The sequence below is a fragment of the Coffea arabica genome, chromosome 2c (genome assembly GCF_036785885.1).
Source record: "Coffea arabica cultivar ET-39 chromosome 2c, Coffea Arabica ET-39 HiFi, whole genome shotgun sequence".
NCBI lineage: Eukaryota > Viridiplantae > Streptophyta > Magnoliopsida > Gentianales > Rubiaceae > Coffea > Coffea arabica.
Genome location: NC_092312.1, coordinates 72,895,269 through 72,907,224, shown reverse-complemented (window position 1 = coordinate 72,907,224; position 11,956 = coordinate 72,895,269). Strand labels below are relative to the sequence as shown.

Below are 11,956 nucleotides of genomic sequence, written 5' to 3'. Positions count from 1 at the left end.
GTGGAAGTAATTTTTCATGAAAATCATTTCCCTTTCATCATTTTTAGGTGTTTGGTTAGTTTATTGAAAATATTTTCTTACTTCATTTTTCTGGTGTTTGTTTAACTTTTGAAATATTTTCACTTTTATTTCTATCTTTACTTTCTACATATTATAACTACATACTTCTTCCCATGCAAAATAAGAAAATTTATCTCATTGTTTAACTTTAAAAAATCTTGGAGAAATGTATATATGAATAAAAAATATCTCCTTAAGTAATAAACAAATTGCTGGCCATTTAGTGTCAAATATCAATCACATGCAATGCTTATTGTGATATATATCTTGCACTCTCACTGCTGAAAGTTTCTCTAAAAAAGAATGTCCCTATTATACATAATTAATTACTAGCATAGGATGAGCAGGATGAGTTTTTTTTTTTTTATTTTGAATATACTAGGGGGAGGGTTGGGTGGTATGGGGGAGGGAGTGTAAGGAAGAGGTTTTGGGTTCAAGTTCTCCTGTTTACACTAAAAAAAAAAAGAACATACTACAAGATGTTTTTAGTAAGTTTGGAACATACTATAGGCGGGATGCATGTATTTCGGAAAACAACTTCAGTAAGTTTGGAAAGAAAGTTGTTTTCCATAAGATGAGTGAAAATATTTTACATAGGAAAATGTTTTCAGTAACTTTTGTGCAACCAAACATGGAAAATTAGGAAAATATTTTCCTGAAAAACATTTTCCCCTGAAACAAACGGATCCAAAATACCAAACCACTTACTGGTAAATGGCAATTTACTCACATATTATTGATTGTCGCATAATAGAACATACCACCGGCGAAGTACATGAAGCTTTTAATTTATAGAATAGAACAGAGAATAAACAAATTAGTAGGAAGCTTTGAGAATTAAAGGCGTGGATAGCAAACATAACTTTATTGTATTTAACATTAGACACAAGACTCATACATCGGACAGAAAATAACGTGGTTCAAGTTCAGACATGAGAGAAGGAATTTTTGCGGGTAATTCATCCATTTATTTTGCTTCTGATTAGCAAGGAAGAAGAAGAGTATAGGTTCCTTCCTCCAAGAAACCCCAATACGTACGTATTTCAATTCAGAATCCTGCAGTTCGTTCTAATCTCGCCCAAATTACCAGTGAGAACTTCAGCGGAGCTCATATGAACCATTGCATCTCCAAACTTTTTGGCCCATTCCGAACCATTTTTCACATATTTTCTCACTAGCTTTGCCGTTAAAGGACTTTGTGTAAGAATTTGGTCTGAAACCAGCAAACCCCGATTGTTCTCCAAATCAACGTAGTCCTTGTTGTCCAATTTGGTTGGCGTGAGTGTCGAGTGGCACCGGAGGGTCGTCGTCGCTCGACTATGATGGCCGGGGGCACGTATTCTTGAGCTTCCTTGCAAATTCAGGATCCATGGAAGGATCTTGCGAGTGAGTTGAATTGAAGGAGAAAAGACGGTCCGTAAATTTCGAACAATGTACAATCCCAGTTGAATGCGCCCCAGAAGGATTACCATCTCATCAATAGAAAGCCCCTTACTTGCAAAGGAGTCTACAAGTTCTGTGAAATTCATGTCCTTAAAAGGGATTTTCAAATCGACCTCGCCACTGACGGTGATTCTTCCATCGCGGCGGCCTCCTGGCACTGCATAACGGAAACCTCCGAGTTGGAAGGCACTTTCCCGAGCAGTAAATGCTATGATATCAGCACACGAAACTGCTTGTGGGCAATTCAGTTCAATCTCAGCCTTTGCTTCGTCAATCACCTCGAAACCACGCAGGTGTTTGTTAACTCCGTCGTCCTTCTCTGAGATGTTGTCCGCGGTTGAATCTATAAGAACTGAAGCATCGCATCTCTGGAAAAATTATGTATATGGTAGCAATATGTTTAATTATTCAACTTCATTGTAACTAAAGATGACTTTGCATTTATATACATATGCCTGCCCATAATTCAGGGTAAACGAGTTTAGGTTTTTGGGCCAAAACACTTGAACAAAGTCTCTTTAATCTTTATCTCGATGTGCATATTGCTGAAAGTTTTTTTTTTTTAAGAGTTATAAAAGATAACTTGGCTATTATTAGGAAAAAATTCATACTAAAAGTAGAGAGGTGCAAATGAATCGATTTCAATCAAATAGCTCGCGAGATTGTGAAGTCGAAACCAGAGGTCAGATTCGCATTGACCGAGTTCAAGCAGTTCCAACTACTTAACGAGTCGAGTTCGAATTTAATATGTGAAGATCGAAAGTTTGTTGAACTTAATTGAGTTTCACATATATATGTTTTTTTAATTTTTTATTTGTAAGTATGAAATGTCTATTTTGTCCCTTATTTAAAATTATATAAAATATAAATTTATATTTCTTAAACTCGATTAAGCTTTATTGAACTGGAATTAAGCTCCATGAGGCTAGATGAGCACAATCCAAAATAAAATCAAACTCAAGCTGAGTTCGAGTAATGCAAAATCAAATCAGATTCAAACTCAACTTTCAAGAGGTCTATGAGTTATAGTTCGAGCTCAAATCCAAGTTTTTAAATTTAAATCGAGCTCGAGTCGTGCACAACTCGTAAGATTGATTTAACTCGATTACATCCCTACTGAAGAGTATGTTTTGTAAGTGAAGTTTTTACTTGTAATAAAATTTCCAGACCATATTGTATTCCCTCAAGTTTTTACTATAGTTACGTAAAAATAAATCTCTTTATAGTTTTTAATATTACTGGTTTATCGCATGGTGCTGTCCCTCGTCTTTTGTGTTTGTTACATACTAGTCCCCTCATTTTCTTTAGTGTAAATTATACCCAATTCTCTTGTGGTTCAACGATTTTTTATATAATTCTCCTATAGTATTAAAAGCTAGACTAAGTATCAAAGTAATGAAAAATATCATCTGTAATGCATCCAGTTGAAATGTCAAGTTCTCAAATATGATGGTCAAGTAAGCTGTCAGTCAAATCGAAACATAGGAGACCCAATATGTTGGATGTATAATATGAAGTTTAACACAATTAAGGGATGAAAACTGAAATTTTCCGAACTAAACCCTATATTGAGGTGGAGTACAAGTTCTTGTCATCGAACCTTTCATCAACGAATAAACACAGATAATTGAAATGTGACCCCTGAATTTTTTTTTTTTTTTATGACCAATAGTTAAGTGGAAAAATTAGTGTCCAGGGCTATAAGGGCCGATTCTTGAAGCTAATCGATACACGAATAAAGACACGTATATAATAACTTCATCACCTTCGTTTTCTCACTCAAGATTGGAAAATTTATTATTTGCTATCTTAACTTCTATTTCTGTGTATTTCCCCATCGGGTTCCTTTTGTTGAGTTTTTATACATTTGTAGCTGCAGCTAGGGGATAAATGGGTCTAATCACACCAAACGCCTTAATGCTCAAGTTTGATTATTTTAACGAATCTGAAATTTTGTTTAAGTTTGGTTTTGGTTTGTTTAATTGTTGAACCGAATTTGAATGAAATTCTTTTATCAAATTTGAAAGTTATTGAATACAAAAAGATGTTCAAATTTGGATTTGACTAATTAAAAAATCGAATTCGAACGAATTCTTGCCAACTAAATTCCATTCGAGCATCAAGTAGTAGTTCATCTTTCAATCCTAATTGCAATACCACAATTTAGGAAAGTGGTTGATTTGGGGGGAAAATGCAAATTACCTCTAAACACAACACGATGTCATGAACAAAAAATTTTTCGTAAAAAAGAAAAAAAAAAGTGTCAGGACAAAATTAATTTGATAATAATTACATTATCTTTGACAACTAAGAGGAAATTTAAGAAAAGACTTTTATCGGCATAAAAATATAAGTTGGCAATATATAATATATGTTTATCCCCTGTTTTACGTATTTGTTTTCTTTTACCCATTGGTGGGACGATTTTGGATACCTGCCGTGCTGAAGACACTAACGTGAGTTGACACAATAAAATTAAAAAAAAAAAAATACAGCCACGTCCATGTTCTCTGGTCCAGCCACGTGCCTCGGCCCAAGTCCATGTTCTTTGTTTTGGTAGAGGAGAAACTCTAAGGCCCGAGTTCATGTTCCATGCAATAGCTGCTTACAAACTACGATCAGATCTATTTCTGAGATTATTTTGGTGAAATTTTGCACGGTCCATCATGTTAGACAAGCCCAATCCGCTTATTTGTTTGGACCGGGGGAATTTGTAGCATTTTAAAGATCGGGATTCTAAATAAACCTGGCTGCGCAGGACAGTGACGCCGGCAGAGTTTGCACCAGAATTGCAGGACGCTTGAGAGAAGGCGGCAATGGCCGACAAAGGGGAAGAACAAAAGGAAGGGCTTTTTACCGAAATAATTGCAATGTTTTTTGGAAATTCTAAAATTAGTTCAAACTTTTGAATTCTTTCCAGAAGAATGATTTTGTCATTTGAATTTGCAACTGCAAGTCTTCTTTCCAAATGATGACTTTTAAGTCATCATTTGAAATGGTGACTTTAAGTGAAACTAAAAAGAAATTGGAACTAAAAATAAACAATTTAAAGTCACTATCTTAGGCTCCATTTCGATTGCAAGTTTTTCGAGTTTTTGTAAATTAATATTAATGTGATGATGTGATGTATATGGAATAAAAGGATGATTGAAAAATAAGTCAGCAAAAAAAAAATATTTTGTTTGACTAAAACTCGCAATTCAAACAAGGTCTTAAATAATGACCTTAAAGTCCATCTTTCAAATGACAAAATGTCTACTTTTAGAAGAATTCAAAATTTTGGATTATTTTCAAATTTTCCAAAAATTAGATATTAGATATATAACCTAGCAAAAGGCAATGACGTCTACTTTTTAAAAGCAAAATTCGGTCGATAGATTTTGTATATTTTGCCTTAAATACATCTTGGGCCATTAGCCACATCACTATGAACTTCTTGGTTTTACTTTTATTCCCTTCCCTATTTCTTTCTTTCTTTTTGTGAGGCTTGGAGCATCCGTTAAACTAAAATAAAGATGTTATTCTAACAATATTGAATTCTCGCATCAAGAATGGCCCCTTTAAAACTTGTCAACGTATAAAAGATGGTAGCCCATTAGCTTAATTTTCTTTTTTGATTCGGTGGCATCGCCAGACAAGCTCAACGTATAAAAAGAATGCTAAAGCTTGAACAGAATTCACAATCAAATTAGTATAACATTTTGAAACTTTGTGATAACAATTTCACAAAATTCTACAACGTCGATTGGAGCATTCCACTTAGTTCAATATAAGAATACCAAATATGTTTACTAGTTAGTTATTTCAGACCAACGGGATGGATACCTAACACAACTGTAGAATCTCAACCATATGATGTTATGGCCTTCTTTCGAAGGCACAAACCAGAAATCTAATTTGATATAAAGAGCCTTAATTGATTCATTGTTCTTGAGGGGCAGTTGCTCCTGATCTCCCCAGCTACTTATAGTTCACAACCCTGCAGTTGGTCCTGATCTCACCCCGGTAACCCGTGAGAACTTCAATCGAACCCATGCGCACCATTGCAGCTGCAAACTCCTGGGGCCATGCTGAACCATTTTTGGCATATTTCTTGACTAGCTTTGCTGTTGCAGGACTGCTCATTAGCGTCTGGTCAGATGTCAGCAAACCCCGATGATTGATCAAATTAACGTAGTACTTGTTGTCCAATCTGTTTGGTGTAAGAACGTCCAGGGGCACAGCAGTATTGCTAATTCTGTTACCTCCACTAGCTCCTTTCTTGGATTGGATGGGACACTTCTTCTTCAACTGTTCTGCAAATTGAGGTGCCAGTGCAGGATCTTGTGATTGAGTGGAGTTGAAGGAGAAAATTCGGTTCGAAAACGAGGGACAACGTGCCGATCCAATCGAATGTGCCCCGGAAAGGGTCACCATGTCTTCCGTAGAAAGCCCTTTTCTTGCAAAGTTATGTTCAAGTTGTGTGACATTGAAAAAACCTGTTGGAAGATTGCCAAGGGGGTCATCTATTTTGGATATTTTTCCATCACGGCGACCTGCTGGAACTTCATAATTGATGCCTCCGACTAGGAAGGCACCATCACGAGCTGCAAATGTGAGTATGTCAGCGCATGAGACTGTTTTTGGACATGCAGCTTCTATCTCAGCCTTTGCCTCATCAATCACCTCAAAACCGCGCAAGCTTTTGTTAATAGTTGGATGGTCTTTCTCTGCACGATTCTTTGGTGTTGAATCAAGGAGAACTGAAGCATCACAACCCTGAAAAGTGATGATTATCGGATGATGAGGTTAATTTTTGTTAAATTAACCGAGTATTACTAGAAGTTTCAACATCAGAGCATTGATCGTATTTCTTATTTTTGTGTGAAACAATTTATCAGCATAGGAATTTGTACAACCACATTAACGTGAAGGAAAAATTCCACTTTACCCCCTTGTGATTTAGCCTTTTTTTACATAATCCCTTATAGTTTCAAAAATTATACATAATCCCCTCATGGTTTGGATTAAAGTATCAAAGTGACGGGAATGATCATTCATAACGGAGTCACTTAAAATATCAAAAATACCCTTCTGTAAAGTTGAAAATTATTTATTAACCAAGAGAGGTTATATATATATATTTAAAAATTATAAGAGGGTTATATGGTAAAGTATTAAACTATAAGGGGATTATATGGTAAAATATAAAAATCATATGGGGTTAGTGCGTCATGTATTTATAAGGATAATTTCGATATTTTTAGAAGTTCCATTACGAATGACTATTTCCGTCACTTTGACACTTTAATCCAAACCATGAGGGGGTTATGTATAACTTTTAAAATCATAGGGAAATTATGTAAAAAATACTAAATCACAGGGGAGTAAAATGTGATTTGCCCTAACGTAAATAATATTTCACCCATTCCATCTAAAGTATAGTATTTCGTATTTTTGCTTCTTCCCAAAATTGGTACCTATTACTTGTCCTTTTGTCGATACCATGTAGCATGTTGCTCAAAATTTGAATTTAGAGGACAAAGTTGAAAGAAATCGAACAACCATGACTATGACACACAATCAATCTAATGTTGTTAAAAAGTTGGAATCTTTGAAAGGAAGGAGTACTCAAAAATAGTAAAGGTCATGTCCATAGATTTATCCAAGGGGTAAATAAGCACAAATCTTATTTCTAACCATCTATGGTTTCCTTTAGCTGAAATCCTAGCCATGAACTTTATCAAACGTCCGAATTACTCCTAACAATTTTTCCTACACCAATGTAGTTAGTCCTACTAGGATTTTCGTTCATATTTATCATGCATTCTAGATATAGTTTGAGGATTAAGAGAATTATCGGGTGATCATACCCTAACAAAACAATCATGAAAGTGCATTCTGATGAGGCCTGCCGCTATGCCGGGGTTGTATGATACAGCTTTCTTCACAGCTCTCCTCACAATTGCTTCAGCCGACGGACAACTCTTTGTGTAGAAACCAACTTCCAAATATGCTGATGATGAAGCAGTAGCCAATGTAGACACGATGAAGAAGAAAAATATGAAAAACATCAACTTCATAGGAGTCATTTTTGTTGCTCAATGACAAATGAATAACAAAGAAGAGATTTGAAGGAACTCTAATTATCTGCTTAGACTGTAATTGAGATTACAGATTGAATATGGAGAGAACCAACTGATCTGAGTTTATGTACTTAATTAGCTGCACCAGATTGCCGCTTATGGCTAGTACATAAGCTTTTGTACTTTTCATTTGGCCCCATGGGATGAAAGTATGAATGATTAAGCTTTTACAACTTCAGGATGGAAGTTTCCCAGGTCTCTGTGTGTTAAGATACATCACAGATAATCAATTATTTTTGTTGTCCCGTTACAATTTCCAGCTTCGAAAAAAGTGTGAGCTTACATCCATTGAAGAGGTCAAGTACCAAATTTTCCAAACTACCTTGCGTACATTTCAGGTATGCAAAATATGTTTGTTACTAGGGTAAATTACATTTTACCCCCTGTGGTTTACCCTTTTTTAACATAACCCCCATATGGTTTCAAAAGTTATATATAACCCCCCATGGTTTGGATTAAAGTGTCAAAGTAACGAAAATAGTCACTCATAACGGAACTTCTAAAAATATCGAAATTACCCTTATAAATACATGACACATTAATCCCGTATGATATTTATATTTTACCATATAACCCCCTTATGATTTTCGAAATATACACATAACTCTCCTTGGTTAACACATAAATTTCAACTTTATATAAGGGTAATTTTGACATTTTAGGTGATGCCGTTATGAATGATCATTTCCGTCACTTTGATACTTTAATCCAAACCATAAGGGGGTTATGTATAGTTTTTGAAACCATAGGGAGATTATGTAAAAAAATACTAAATCACAAGGGGGTAAGAGGTGGAATTTGCCCTCGTTACTATTGTATCAGAGAAAAAGTCACGAAGAAAAACAGAATGAATAAAGCGTATGCAAAACATGTTTGCCACGTATGTGTCTTTTTTGTTTTTGACATATGAGGATTTATTTTTCATTAAGTTTTTTTTTAAACACTATCGGTATACAATTCTTTTCTTATACTAGCAGGTTAGATCATATCACATCATATGAATTCAAATTTAAAATTCAAATTATGCATATATCACATGCATCCATAACTGTTAGTGTAAAAAAGCAATACACCGCCAATGCATAAACTGTTAATCATTAATTTTTTATTGGATAGTTGACATATGAGGGATTAACATACTTATTGCAGGCTGTTCTAATGACACTAAGTATATTCCTGTTTATGGAACTAATTAAACCTTTTTTATGTTGTACATGAATCAACTCTACGTTTGTTTTGGCAGCATGGACTCGCTTTCTTGTGGCATTTTCCTACCCAGTTGTTGTCTGCCGGTCTGCGGCAATGATTAATTGGTGGGTGCAGCTATTTCCGACAAACTTTTTTATTATTATGAATTTTTATATGGTAATTAATTAACGTGAAATATCTTAATTAGCTGTCACCGTTACTTTCAAGTTTCAACCATTGCCCAAGTGATGTAGTACTACATGTTGTCCAAAACAATGGACTACTTGTCATTATTGTAAAATCGTTGCTTAATAATTAATTTATTCGATAATTTATGGTTAGTAGAAGATGTTATTATATATATATATATCTTAGACTGTTTCATTATTTCAAGTAATTAAATAGGGAGAGACATCTGGACATTTTTCAAAAAGTACCAACTCGGCTAACATCCATGCTAATAATATGAGAGACTTTTTATTTTATTTTTATTACATAGATTGGGCTTATATTATATAAATGTCATAACTTTAAGGCTTTGTAAGACATAAGTTTCCATTCATATTAATTGTACCAACGCTTGCAAACATGAAATTAAGTTAAATCCCTCAATAAAAATCCAAAAACAAAAAACCGAAAAGAAGATCTTTAGGAATTCTATGTTACGTACACTCCTCATATCGAGATCACTTGGACTTTCCTCCTTCGAGCCATGTATAGCACAGGATCTTCTGTTGTTGGCCGGTATATATGGTACTAATTAAGATTAAGATAAAAGCAAAGGACAATAAATATTCTTCACAAATACATATACATATGTGTGTGTGTGTGTGTGAATGTACGTACGCACGTATGTATTTTGTTTCAGGAGGTTGTCTTTTACGTTTTGGGTACCTTTTTCTCGTGGAAAAACCAAATTTTAAAAGAAACATAATAATTATCGGATTTCATGATCATTCAAGAGAGGGTCGAAAGAGCAAATTAAGGAGAGTACTGCACAAAGAAGATTATAAATATAAGCAGATGCATCCTCGATCAACTAATGCTTAGAAAATTTTTTTTTTTTTAATAGATAGTAGTTTCATAGCGGATTTAATGATTCTAAGAGAAAGATACCCATAGGAAGCTTTACAAGAAAGATATTAGAAAGGGAATAAGATGGATCGATATCATATGACATCCTTTTGTTTGCATGCAAGCACGTCATCAATATACACTAATGCAGGCAGACCCTCTCTTGTTTGAGACTGAGACATATGGATTGCCAGAATTATATTAGAAAGAGAATAAGATGGATCGATATCATATGACATCCTTTTGTATTCATGCATGCATGTCAATATGCAATGCAGGCGGAGCTTCTCTTGTTTGAGACTGAGACATATGGATTGCCAGAAGTACTCTAGAGCATCTATATTTTAACAGAATCCTCCACTCCAGAGGTTTGTGCCAAATGATAATTAATCAGTTAGTCTTGTTTGTTGTAACTGTGATTCTTCAATGATGTGTGATTCTTCAATGATCTACAATTGGTATATATTCAAGATCACTTTTGAAAGTGAATACTAGTAATCAAATTACGTATACATGGAAGTTGTAATTCATAAGCAGGCTGCAACCAATGTTTAGCAATGAACCATTAACTTAAAGCCTGATCAATTTTGCAAAGTTAGAGATCCACCTAATCTTTATTAAAACAAGAAGAAATTTAATTAGTCTTTTAACGTTGCTTGCACTGACAAGAAAATGAATGACATTCAACCATTTTTGGATCCATTAATAATTTTTGGGCATAGTTCATCTTAATTTCATCATTGAAGTCAATTAATAAATGGAAAAAGAAAAATCTTCTACACAAGTTAAATTCAAAAACTACCATATATATATATATATATATATATAGATAATAATCAGTGAAGTAATACTTTTATTACACATTGAAATATATATAGATAATAATCAGTGAAGTAATACTTTTATTACACATTGAACATTGAGGATGCTCACCTCGGCCATCCCGAGTGGCCGAGGTGGACTCACCTCGTCCCTCATCGGAGTTCATCCGTGTCCCGGACATCATCCCTGAGCTCGGGTTCGGCCGTTTCCATAGCATACTGTGTAGCCGACCTCGGCACCCCCGCCTCAGCTGAACGCTGATGATGTCAACCCACCTGACATCATCCAGGACCAGCACTTTATCTGAAAAGCACTGGGGGCACTTAATGGCACCTGCACCATATCCTCCGTCATCACTCCTAGGCGGCTACAGTGTCAGAGTCAGACCTCCTGACAGGAGACAGAGCCGTAATGCCAGAGAGTGGGTCCCGCTAGCATGAGCCTTCCGTCTTGGCCACCTCTCTTCTATAAATACCCCAGACACACTCCCAACAAGTAAGCACACTGTTCATTAACTCATTCTCATTATTCTCGTTCTCATACTAACTTGATCGTCGGAGTGATACCAGGGGAGAAGCCCCGCCACTCACTTCGGACACCGAGGTTCACTTCGGACACAGGAGTTCACCTCACTTCATCTCAGAGAGGACTGATCCAGGTCGGTCTAGGTACCAACCAAAAATCACCTCCTCAATTGGCGCCGTCTGTGGGAACGAGAACACTATTGCTAAAATGAGATCCACGCGTTCCAGAAGTGGTCGAGTTCCCTCAACTGGGGCTGGGCAGACCTCGGGAGCCCAGCAAGATCGCATCTCTGAAGAGCAAGGGTCCCCAAGGACCCAGCCTAACAACGAGGAGGCCATCGCCAAGATGGCCGAGTTCGTATCACACAACCCAACCATTTTTGAGGAGCTAGGAAGGTACCTCAAAAGACAGGGGAAAGAAAAGGCCGAGTCTTCCAAGAGGAGGCCGACGAAGTCCCCTGAGGCACCTTCAGGTGAAGACTCCGATGAGGGGCGTCTCTCTCGGAGTACCTCCAGGCGTGCCTCCTCCAAGGCGACTTCTAAGCTAGCCTCCATCTTCCGGGCGTTTTCCCGGGGACTGCTAGGGAAGCGAGCTGAGGGCCTACCTCGGCGCCCCGAGGGCCTGGCTTCGGACTACATGAGGGCTCCGCCCTTTACGGATGACATCAATGGGGAAAGGGTGCCCCCGAATTTCAAGCTCCCAAACTTGCCCACCTATGA

The 11,956-nt window shown here is 36.3% G+C and overlaps 1 protein-coding gene and 1 pseudogene across 1 annotated transcript; both read right to left on the bottom strand.

Annotated features, from left to right (window-relative positions):
- Positions 1-1,103: 1,103 nt before the first annotated feature.
- Positions 1,104-4,008, bottom strand: LOC113724652 (peroxidase 5-like; annotated as a pseudogene).
- A 1,161-nt stretch (positions 4,009-5,169) lies between these two features.
- On the bottom strand, positions 5,170-7,854 carry LOC113723728 (peroxidase 5-like). The gene is made up of 2 exons (XM_027246703.2): positions 7,356-7,854; positions 5,170-6,261 (listed from the first exon to the last, which is right to left on the bottom strand). The coding sequence occupies exons 1-2, from the start codon at positions 7,572-7,574 to the stop codon at positions 5,464-5,466; spliced, it is 1,017 nt and encodes a 338-aa protein (XP_027102504.2). The 5' UTR covers positions 7,575-7,854; the 3' UTR covers positions 5,170-5,463.
- Positions 7,855-11,956: the final 4,102 nt, after the last annotated feature.

Bases quoted from the DNA above. Each gene is read 5' to 3' on its own strand.
- LOC113723728 (XM_027246703.2), bottom strand. From the start codon at position 7,574: ATGACTCCTATGAAGTTGATGTTTTTCATATTTTTCTTCTTCATCGTG. The intron at 6,262-7,355 runs GTATGATCACCC...ATCACTTTTCAG, and splicing joins TTCATGATTGTTTTGTTAGG to GGTTGTGATGCTTCAGTTCT.